General features: G+C 29.7%; 1 protein-coding gene across 1 annotated transcript; it reads right to left on the bottom strand.

Moving 5' to 3' along the window:
- Positions 1 to 8: 8 nt before the first annotated feature.
- Positions 9 to 1,385, bottom strand: LOC145844013 (intraflagellar transport protein 46 homolog). The gene has a single exon (XM_082951323.1). It carries the CDS (start codon positions 1,362 to 1,364, stop codon positions 327 to 329), a length of 1,038 nt encoding a protein of 345 aa, XP_082807449.1. The 5' UTR covers positions 1,365 to 1,385; the 3' UTR covers positions 9 to 326.
- Between the last annotated feature and the right edge of the window lie 11,236 nt (positions 1,386 to 12,621).

The raw sequence follows: 12,621 nt of genomic DNA on the forward strand, positions 1-12,621 counted from the left end.
CGAACCATGTCTCATAATTTTATTAACTGTTACCCTAATTGCTATTTTGGTTTAAAAAATAATTAAATTTAAAATACTTTTTGATTAAATCATACTTCAACACTTGATAAAAAACTACAAATTCAAAGTAAAAATCATAAGCTCACAGTCAAGAAAAACTTTAGTATTGAAATAACTTGAAAAAAAAACAGAAACAAGGAATAAATTTTTTAGTTGATTATTCAAAAACTCTATTTTTGATAACTTATGAACTTTCAGCTAAAAAGTTTTTAATAAACAGTCATGTTCACAATGTTTACTTCAACAGTTTCATACTACTGACATGGCTATTCAAAATTAAGAACTTGAGGTTCCACCCCACTACTAAAGTTGTTGTTGCTTGGAGTATCATTTTGAAATTGCTGCATTTGCTTGAAAGCAGAATAGACACTAAAAAGCAAATGAAGGGACTGTACTCTGCTTTTGTACACCGGAATGTCAAGAATGCTACACACAATGTCAATGTATTCTTGGAGTGAGCAGTTCATGTCTGCTGATGGAATTTTCATGTTTTTAAACATTTCTTCCATCTCTTTAGGCCATTCTGACATCAAAGAGTCTACTTCAGGCATGTTTTTAGTGTAGTGAACAGTAGGTGGTGGCTTGGACCTGTGCAGCTTTTCTATACTTTCAATCCAAGTTTCTACAGCTCTTGGATTTTTTTCAGCATTCTTAACACTTCTGACCTGGTGAGCTTTGACTCCAGTTGTTTTTGAAATGTTCCTGAGCTGAAGGTCAAGGACAGTAGGGTCAGACTGCTTACAGCACGGCTCATCAAGTACTTCATACCCCAAGGAGTTTTCCTTGTTATCCGGGCGTGGCACTTTCAAAAACGCATCAATGTCACCTACAGCCGGAATGTACTCAGGATTGAACGGTTTGAGTTTGTACTCCAGCTCAATAGTCTGTGGAGTGTACCTTGTAATGTACTGGAATAACTCTTTGATTTCCTGAGCCACTTCCAAGCCCTCATAGTCTGCAGGGTCATACGCACCTTCAAGTCCTTCCATGTCGTTTTCATCGTCAGAGGAATCCTCTTCAGAGTCTCCTGTTGTGTAGCTGCTCCTCTTTGAAGACTTGGCGCTTTCCCCCTCATCTTTGAGAGGATATCTCACAAGAGGCGGAGTCACTGCACCTGATTCCATGCTGGACTGCATGTCGCTCCTCAAGTCTCCCAGTTCGGCTGCTGTTTTAGGCAAGTTACCAGAAGTTCTTGGTGTGGGGCTGTAGTATGAAGTGACTTCTTCAGAGTCTTGAACTTCCAAGCTTTCGTCGTAATGCTGGTTTGAAACGAGTTTGGTGTTGGAGTTGTTATCTGCTGACATGGTTTAGTTTAACTATTTAGAATTTCTGTAAAGTATAGGTACTGTTTATTAGCTCTTTTAAGCAGAGTTTAATGTTTTTAAAGTAATGCATGAAAAATAAAATAAATTTTAATGGGTTCACTGTAAAAACTTTAAACTAAAAAAAAACAAAAATGTCTATAAAGAGTCTAGAAAACAAAAAACATACAAATAAAACTAAATAATGGTAAAATAAAAAACTATATAAATATATATTTGTTTATTATGGTTATTACTCTTAAAAGAAAAAATAAAGCAAACAGTACTCACTAACTAAGTAGCAAAATAATTAAATTTGATCTTAAATAATAATTTTAAAACTTTAAAACTTTAAAATGAACAAATTAAAAACAGCCCTAGAAGGATAAAAAATATTAAAAAAACAACATTGGTATTTAATTGAAAGCTCAAGCATATACAAAAAAATACTTTTTATAGAACAAACAAGTATTTGATAAGTAATAAATGCTTTTAAAAGTTCTAGATAAAAGCATATGGTTAGAAAAGTTTTCATCTTAACAGAATTTTACAAAATTACTAAGAATCTATATTGTTTTGAATTGAAAAAAAAACAACTTATAGAAGGCAAAACTAAAAAAAAAACTATAAATTTTATAAACAAAAAGTTTTGTGTACTGTAAAAGAAAAAGGTTAAAACTAAAAATCTGTTTACTAAAGGGTTTTTATAATCTAATAAAGGTTTCACTGAGAAAGTTTTAAAACAACTGCTAAATAACTTTTAGTAAAAAAAATATATATAGCTATAAATATAGTTTATAACCTTTCATAAGGAAATATTCAAACTGTCTTATTTTTATCATTCATATCTTAAAAATTACTTTATTTTTAAGCAAAGTAAAAAACAAGAATAATTTAAAATAAGTGATTTATCTTATTGTTGTCTTAGTCAAGTAATGTAACTTTATTATAACAACAGAAAGACTCCAAGCAATTGTATTAAATAGAAAATTATACTGCATTTTGGAAAAAAAAATCAAAAAAGTCAGTCTGAGTTTTTTGATTGATTTGAATAAGTCATACTAGCTTGGCTCAACAGTAAACTTTCAAAACACTCTATTTATCTCAATTAAAATATTTAATTCTGTTTGAAAAACTGGTCTTACTAGAGTTAACTTATGTATAAAAAAATGATGGACCACCCAGTCCCCTTCAACTACTAACTTGATATTACTATTTACAAGCATTATTGTAACTGAACTTCAGATTGTTCTATGTACTACAAATCATGAAACAACTTCTCAAAAACAAACAACTGTGGATTGTCAGTTGGTCAGGTGATTATGTTGCTACATTTTTGTGGTAATTACAAACATAAATAATGGGTAACCTAAAACAACTTGCAACAATAACTGCTCTGTTTTAATACTTTTTAAATATTAATCAATTTAAAGAAGGTGAGATTTCCTGAACTTCCTGAGCTTCTAGAACAACTACAGAACTTAACAAACTTTATAGGCTGAAGAATATAGATAAAAAAAAAATTAAGAAATATTAAAAGTTTAAGGACAGTAATGGTGCCATCTAGCTACTATGTTATAAATAATAAGCTAAACTTAAACCTTCACTTTTATTAATTACAAAAATGTTAGGTGTAACATCAGCACCACAATTCTTTAAAGATATAGCTTTTAAAAAGTATGTTGTAACATAGATATCTTATATCTTTATCATTTAATACATTGCTAATAAATTCAGAAAACAAAGAAAAATATAAATACTCACAACTATAGTCAATGGATTGTTGTAAAGAAAAACCTTAAAGTATTGAGCTGTACACCATTTGCTTGTAAACACTGTTTTAAGCTAATTTTATAACAACAAACATAAAACATTAAGATTAATTATATATATTTAGTAAGTAAATTATTAAAGTAGTAAATTTAACTAAAAAACAATAAGCACCTTTATGTTCTTAAAATGACAGCAGAGTTTTTCTAGAAAGAACCTCTTTGTAAATAAACTGCAATTACAACTATAAAATTTTAAATACGTAATATAAAAGACTTTTAATTTGTCTTATCTAAGTTTAAAGTTGATCTATTCATTTATTTTGACCCAAAAACAAAAATATACTTTTAGCTAAATATCTTACTACTTCCAAAATTACTAAACATGTAGCTATTTGAATTGATACAAGTTTTATAAATAGCCTTTTTTCAATACTTAAATAAACAATATATTTAAAAAAAACTTTATTTTTTAATTAAAAAAAAATCTAACACCTAACAAATTCTAACAAAAGTTGCTGCACATTTAGTAATTTAACTTTTTATAGGTAGTATTCAAAACCTCTACTTCATACTTACTGAAAATCAACTTATCTGTTTAGGTTTTATGACATTAAATAATCTAACTACGCTCAGCAATAAGGTCTATAGCTCCTATTTTTAACCATTAATACTAATATTGATCATGAAAATTATAGTCTACCATGGGCAACACACTGTCTACTCAAGGGTTTCCCAAAGTGGGCTGTACCGACCCCTGGGGTTGTTTTCAATAAGTTGAGGGGCAATAATTAGTAAAGGGGCAAAAATGGGGGGGGGGGGCATTTAAAAGTTTTAAAACTTACACTAGATTTCCTTGAGTTGCAGATGAAGAGTAAAAAAAAAAGTCCTATGTTTTTCAAATGGTAGTCTTGTTGGAAGGGGCAAATGCCTTTTTAATTTTTTCAAAGGGGTCAATTTGAAAAAAAAAATTAGGAAACCTTAGTCTAATCCTTTATATTTCAATATTAACAACCATTTAGGTTCACACTTTTTGTTGCTTTTTCTTATAGCTGTATCATTTTAAATTAAATGTTACTAATACAATCAGGACCACTATGCCAAAAAAATTACTGTATCATCAGCAAATAAACTCATTTTTTTATTAAATATATATTATGACATGTAAAAATATTTAAAACAAAAGCTCTTTGTTCAAATTTTACTTAAATTGCAAGCACTTAATTTATTATCAGGATTTGATGAAAAAATTAGACACTAGGTTGTGATAACAAAAGCTTGGTATTAACCAAACAGCTGCATAACAACTATTTAAAAAAAAATAAAAAGTCCAATTTGTTAAGTTGCTAAAGTCTAAGCAAAAAAAAAAGGTTTTTACAAACAAACAAGCAGCTTAAATGTTTTAAAATATTCAAACTCTAAAAACATTAACTTGAACTTCTTTTAAAATTATAAGTTAAGTTGTTCATACGAGTAGGTTAAAGTTACTAGCTAAATTAAACAAGAACTATCCGCAGAAACCTAAGTGAAAAATTAATAATCTTACCATAAAAATTTATTTATATTGTAAGAATATTCAACACTATTTACATCATATAAAAAAAAACTAAAAAATAGAAAAGTATTTAACAGAAAAAAGGAATTAACAAAAAAACTATACTCAAAACTTTTTTGTCGAAATTAAATATCAAACGTAAATCTTTGTTAGCTAACAAATGTAATAGACTAAACGAAATAAGGCATTAAGTCCTGAACGTTTAAACAAGTAAAGCTTGTCAAAAAATAAAAAAGCTGATTTTTTACTAAAATATTTTGTAGACTGGCGGAATTTTGCTGCCCACAAAATATTTACAAGTACAACTCTACAAAACCTGTAAAATCATTGTTCTTTAGAAATAGGGTCAGAATATTATGCAAAATACACTTCTTTTAAATAAATATATTCATTGTATGCGTAAATAATATCTCGTTTCATTTCAAGCTTAGTAAATAGTGCTTTATATTTAAAAAAATAGCTAAGTAAATATTAATTAAAGTAGGCCAGCGCCAGGCACTAATTCTAACGTGTTTCGGGCTTTTGTGCTTTATGCACAAGCTCTTTTGCAGATGATTATTTGACGCAAAATCAGTAGTTTTACAAAAAGAAGGTAAGTTGTTATCTAGTCAAGTTACATTACACACTGCACGTCAATATTTTGTTGGTTCAATACGTAAAAAAAAAAACTTTGTTTGACACTGTTTATTTAGTAAAGGTTGATAAAAACAAGTACATACTTACAGGGATTAAAAAACTACCAACATCTTAAAGAAAACAAAACTTAATAAAAACTTTAAAAATATTTTTTATATATTTGTCTCAGTTTTAAATTTCAAGTTACTAGCGTTTATAAATTTCGCAAAAATTTTTAATAAAACAAATTTTTCTTGTTTTGTTTTTGCAATTTTAAAAAAAACTTATTGTTTAATGAACAATATACTTTTTAAGAATTTTAAATGTAACACCTAAAAATTTTTGATTTTTTTTAGTACTGACCAGACCAGCTTTTTGAGCGAAACCTAATTTGAAAAAATGAGTTTTAAAAAAATATATATATAGTTCTCCTTCTTTTTGTCCCTTACCTAGTAAACTTTCTAAGTTTGTTAAGATCACCAAACAAAAAATGATATAATTGTTATCATCAAAAAATCTAATTCATTAAAAAAAAAAAAAAATGTTTAGTTAAAGCAGTATTATCAAATTAATCAACTTAGATTAAAGATTCATGAAAAAAATGTCTAATACGAATTCAACCAGTTACTCAGTAACTGTTAAGCGATAAAAATTAGTAACTGTCTGATTTTGTAAAATACATATTTTTCAGTTACACTAAAATCAACAAAAATTCTTACTACTAATATTTTATTTTTAACTACACCTTTTCCTATATATGTACACTGTTTTAGCCGAATCAATGGCATATAAAATTTAATTTAAATAAATGTTTATCATCTTGTTATTAAACCAAAAATGTTTCATTAAATATCTTACAAAAATCTAAACAAACTAACTTGCTTCTTTTTTATAAATTTTTAAGTAGACTTATTTGTAATAAAAATACATATACAAAAATATAAATTTGCTATTTTATGTCTGGCAATTTTTGTTCTAAAAAGCTTTTTTTTTGTCTTACTTTAATTTTCATCAAATATAAAATCTTTGGCGAAACTAAAATAAATTAATTAAATTTATAAATATCAAATTTATGCGGAGATTAATTCTATGTTTCAAGTGAAGCGCGTTTTGGGTCAAATACTAAGATAAGTAGTAAACAAACCAAGCATCCTGTTGTCTTAAAGAACAAACATACTTGCCTACATTTCTTATTAAATTGATCTTTTGTAGCTCTCTAGTATAGATAAAACTGTTTTGTTAATTGATTGAAATGCAAAATAAGTTTTTATAACTTTTTAATTTTAAACTTGTTTTCAAAATGTCTAGTTGGTAGTAAACCACCGTTTATTTTGTTTAAAGTGATAGTTTTTTCTTAGAAGTCGAAATGCAAGTCATTTTTTATTTTATCACAGTTACAGGATAAATTGATTGAAATAATTAAACTAATCTTTTATAAAACGAATGAAAAACTCATTAATAACTGTCCACGTATTTTCTTTGGATGAAAATTTTAAGTTTAATTTTAGTATTGGTTACGTTGCTCATAGAATTTTTTTTATTTCAACAAAAGAAAGGTTGTTTTTAACGGCATATAATTTGAACTTTGTTGTTTAAGACAAACAAAAGCAAAACGTAGTAAAATAACTAACGTTGTTTTGAAAAAGTTCCAAACAATTTTGAATAAAAAGAAGAACACACTAATAACAAAACACAAAATTGCTTGTTCTTTACTTAAACTTTAAGATTGACCACTACGTAAATTTTATGAAAAGCCTTACTGTACTCTAGACCTTCCATAAAATAAAGTTGATATGTGTTTGTTTATCAAATCTTAGATTAAAGTAGTAAATCAATAGCTTCTTAATTGAACGGTTTATGTTATTTACACTCCATTTGTTTACAACAAGCTAGTAATTTTAAAAGCACTTGTTGCAGTTGTACTAGTCTTGGTATGGACATTTTATACGTCATTTATACACATATAAACTATACTCATGTGGTACGCTCCCCTTTTTTTTTTTCGCCGGACAAGTTTATAATTTGGTAGGTAATAGTGAAAAAATTTAAACAGTTCCTCATTAATAAACCTAATCTAAGACTTTTTCAAAACCAACATAATTTACTCAAGACAGAAATTTATGACTTTTATTTGACTTTATACTGAATTTTAGCAAAAAAAAAAACAGTATCAGACGTCAATTTTGGTGCTAAAAAGTTGTCCAGTCAAGTAAAACTGTATAATACTGCTAAAAGAGACCTTAGAAATAAAGGAAAGTTATATTTTATTGCACAGCATTTGAAAGTTAAATTGTCAAGTGTGAAAACCTAAAAAAAAGTTATAACTTTGATGAAGTATCTAGAAATATACGCTAAAAAAATCTAAGAGGTTAAAGTTTAGGAAATTTTGGAGCTACTTAAAATATTGAATGTTTGCGGAGATACAGAACAGTTATACATTTATTTATTGAAACGGGAACAGCTCAGCACAACTTCTACCGGATAAAATCCGAGATCCGCTTACCGACCAAGTGTAAGTGTTAGGGGCAAGTAACAAAAACGATAAAAACTAAAAAAAAATTTTGAATGAATTTCTGAAACACTGTATGGATAAGTTTATTTGTCAAAAAATTAATTAAAAGAATGTATAAGGCAAGAATCAAATACAGTTAGAAAGCTGAGAAAATTTTTATTAAGTCTGAGATTTCTAAAAACAATGAATATGTAATAAAACTGGGAATAACGATAAAAACCTACACGATAATTGGCTAAGCTTAAAGTTGGCTTAGTTAAATCAATTGGTTAAGTACATAGATAAAACTGAAAAAAAAGAATTGAAAAAAGTTGAGTAAATTTAATATTTTAATAGTTGAAGTTGTGCGCGAGTGGAAATTGTAACCAAATTAATTTACTGTAAGTGTAATATATAAAAGTAAATACAATTCTAGTGGTTTCAAGAACATACAACTAATTAATCTTTAAATACTAAGTATTTTTATGAGCTACAATATATAACTTTTTTTAGATCATTAAGATCGATTGCTTAGTAGTTGTGTTGTTACTTTTTGAAATGTTAAAGCTTTCCGTAGAAAACTAAACATTGAAAAAAAAGAATTTACCAAATTAAAACATAACATTTAAATGTAGCTTTTAAAAGTATTACATAACGCATAAACTTCAAAACATTTTTAAAGTACATCTAGCCTATAGTTGATATTAAATATGTAAATTAAAATCATATGTCATTTAAAAACTTTTAAAACAGGTTTTGCGTAGTTTTGTATAGAAAAACCAGCTTCTGTCAAAACTTTTTTTTTATGTAATACCTTCATTTAATACAGGGATCGGCAGGCAATTGGTTCTCGCGGGCCAAATTACAACTTTAAAAATTTTCCGCGGGCCGCAGTTTTAGTTTTAGTCAGACACTTTATGATAAAGTGACGATGTGCTAAAATGACGCTTCGTGCTAAAGTGACGGTGTGCATACTGACCTACCGTGCTAAAGTGATGCCGTGCAAAAGTGACGCACCGTGCAGTATTGACGCCATTAAATTTTGACTCGCTTTTGTATCTTATGTTTAATATTTAAACAGAATAGTTTTAATTCTAAGAACTATATGCAAAAAGTTTAAGTTTTGAATTATCAAAAAAGTAAACAGAAATAAGCGCATTTATCTTAAAGATTAAAAATTTGTTAGTATTATACTGTGATAAAGTTATATAACTGTTCGAAAATTTTCAAGTTCTTAAGTGTTTAAAAGACTTTTTTTTATTTATAATAAGCTAACTAAAAGGTTTATCATTAAAATAGTTTTCAAGACTTGTCTAAGCTACATGATTCTAAGCCAAAAGTTGTACAAGTCTTAAGTGAACAAACAGTTTTCAATAAAATAAAACTTATAGGAATAGTTTTATTAAAGCAAGTCGAATAAGTATAACATAGTTTAAAATAGATAGAACAACCAAAAAGTGTGTAGTGTAGAAGCAAAAAGTAATTTTTAAAATACTTTATATTGTATATATAAACTAGGTATAATTATCTTTTCAAAATTAATTAAACTTTTTGTTGTAAATAGTTTGGTCTGTATTTTACAGAAATTCATTTTTAATGTGCATATCGTTTGAAAATTAGGCGATCCGATGCTTTTTAAAGCATCAAAATAAAACTAAATTTATTTACTTTTAAAACAAACAAAGTAAGCAAGCTGCACTTATTGTTTACTTTACGCCTACCTACTTGCTCATTACCAAGCAGCTAATAAGGGGAGCGGGTCAGAATGACACAGCGACAAAATGACACGGTCGTCAAATAGACACGGTGCGTCACTTTGGCACAGCGACAAAATGACACGGTGCGTCACCTTGGCACAGTGCGTCAGTTTGGCACGGAGGGTCACTTTGGCACGGCGACAAAATGACACGGTGCGTCACTTTGGCACAGAGGGTCACTTTGGCACGGCGACAAGATGACACGGTGCGTCACTTTGGCACAGCGACAAAATGACACGGTGCGTCACCTTGGCACGGTGCGTCACTTTGGCACAGAGGGTCACTTTGGCACGGCGACAAAATGACACGGTGCGTCATTTTGGCACAGAGGGTCACTTTGGCACGGCGACAAAATGACACGGTGCGTCACTTTGGCACAGAGGGTCACTTTGGCGCAGCGACAAAACGACACGGTGCGTCACTTTGGCACGGAGGGTCACTTTGGCACAGCGACAAAATGACATGGTGCGTCACTTTGGCACAGAGGGTCACTTTGGCACAGCGACAAAATGACACGGTGCGTCACTTTGGCGCAGCGACAAAATGACACGGTGCGTCACTTTAGCACAGCGACAAAATGACAAGGTGGTTAATAAGGGAGGGAACGATTTGTTGCGAAACTTCAATCTTCATTGGTATGGACAACGATCTTATTTTTCTAGGAAACTTTTCGGTTTCCTGTCTTCTAACCGGTTTTGTAGAATCAGCAACAATCACATTGATTAACTTTAAAAACAAAGACCGCAGGAATTTTTGATCGTGACTTTATAAAATAAAGTGAAACACGTAATGTTTATACCTTCTATTCTCATCGTCGTACTTATAAAAAACATGCTCGTTTTTAAGCAATAGCAAGGTGTTAGGTGTGCTTAAAAGCTGTGCTTAATAAACAACAACTAGTTGTTTATACCAAACAACGTTCACAAAGATGCAAAAGCAGCAATTTTTTTAACAAAATACGACTGCCAAAATTAACGAAAATTTATTTTTGATTACTTTCGAATGGAAAATCTTAAACACAGTTTAGTACAAGAACTTGAAACGAGTAATAAAAATTAGAAAATGACTTGCCATTTTACGACTAAAAAGATAAAAACTCATATAAACATATTATTTAAACTTCAGCAACATTCTGATTTAAAAAATACAATCTTCATTTTAGATCAATCATTCAGTACATCAAAACAATAAACTAGTAGATGTAAATACAGAGGAAAATTTGTTTTATAAACTAAAACTCAGACGTTATCGAAAGCAACTTTTCTGCTGTTGTAATTCTAAATTCTAATGCGGTTCTTATTTTACGTTTTTATGCTTAAAAAAATTAATACTTGCGCTATTTTGGCGACTTAATAGGTTGCAAGATTAAAAATAGAAAACTAAATATTATTTTCATAACAGAGTTAAGACAAAACCGAGTTTTTTAAAACTTTGTAATAAAACTCAAGAATATAAAGTAGAAGATTTTTTACACGCAAATTAAAATCTGCTTTTACTGTATCATTATGAAATTTATTTACTGATTTTGTATTAAATATAAATGTAATTAAATCCTTATATGCAATAAAATACTATAATATCTGTCGTACTCTAAGTTTATTTTTTATATTTTAGACTAAAAAGTTTTGTAAAAATAAAAAAGACTTAAAGTATTAACTTTAATAGAATGGCTGCAGCTTTAATTAGAAGGCTGCAGCAGCAATATTGTATGTATAACCTCGTCTAGTGATTTTTTTTAAAGTGATAAATATATAAATGCGCATGAATGGTTGCATCAGACTCTTAATTTTCTCTCAACTGTTCATAATACTATTTTTAACTTTTTCATAAATTTAGGCTCCAGGTCCGTTTATTTTAATTATTTGCTTTCAGACGAGTTTATTATATATTTTCAATACAGAGTTTTAAGTAAACATCCTAACTTATTAACTTTTGTTAAATATAAATATATATACATATTTAATATAAATGGCTAGTTACTACAAAAGCAGCTTAACTCTGTATTTTTAAAAACTACAGTTAAAACACGCATGACTTAAACTTACTACGAAATAACTCTGTATTAATTTAAAATTTAGTTATTTTTTTAAACAATTCCTGATAATAATTAATTAAACTTAACAACAAAAAGTACTAAATTTTATTCATTACATAAATATGAAAAGTCGTGAAACGTAAAAAACAAACTTAAGAAATTTATGTTTTTATACTATGACTTAAATTTTAAAGCAATGTAACATATATAGTTTCAAATGTATCAAGCTACTATAGTTTGGAAAAAGTATAATAAATCTTTTGTTTAACTAATTACTATCAAAATTTAACAATTAAAAGTTATATTACTGAAGAAGTTTAGTTTTGCATATAAGTTTATTAATCCATGCTATCGTGACGCACCGTGTCATTTAGTCGCTGTGTCAAAGTGACGTATCGTGTCATTTTGACGCTGTGCCAAATTGACGCACCGTGTCATTTTGTCGCTGTGCCAAAGTGACCCTCCGTGCCAAAGTGACGCACCGTGTCGTTTTGTCGCTGTGCCAAAGTGACCTTCTGTGCCAAAGTGACGCACCGTGTCATTTTGTCGCTGTGCCAAAATGACGCACCGTGCCTAAGTGACGCACCGTGTCATTTTGTCGCTGTGCCAAATTGACCCTCCGTGCCAAAGTGACACACCGTGTCGCTTTGTCGCTGTGCCAAAGTGACGCACCATGTCATTTAGTCGCCGTGCCAAAGTGACCCTCCGTGCCAAAGTGACACACCGTGCCAAGATGACGCACCGTGTCATTTTGTCGCCGTGCCAAAGTGACGCACCGTGCCAGAGTGACGCACCGTGTCATTTTGTCGCTGTGCCAAAGTGACGCACCGTGTCATTTTGTCGCCGTGCCAAAGTGACCCTCCGTGTCGAAGTGACGCACCGTGCCAAAGTGACGCACCGTGTCATTTTGTCGCTGTGTCATTCTGACACCCACCCCTAATAAGCAGGAAGCTTTTATGAAGTCATCAGTTAGTCAATCTGCTTGTAAGCACAATAAGCTTTCTTCTTTTTTAATACGCTTGTGTGTTGTAAGCAGCC

The sequence above is a fragment of the Thalia democratica genome, chromosome 9 (assembly GCF_965202585.1).
Source record: "Thalia democratica chromosome 9, ktThaDemo2.hap1.1, whole genome shotgun sequence".
Classification (NCBI taxonomy): Eukaryota; Metazoa; Chordata; class Thaliacea; order Salpida; family Salpidae; genus Thalia; species Thalia democratica.

What these genes read in the sequence shown, in the direction of transcription:
- LOC145844013 (XM_082951323.1), bottom strand. Translation starts at nt 1,364, where the DNA reads ATGTCAGCAGATAACAACTCCAACACCAAACTCGTTTCAAACCAGCAT.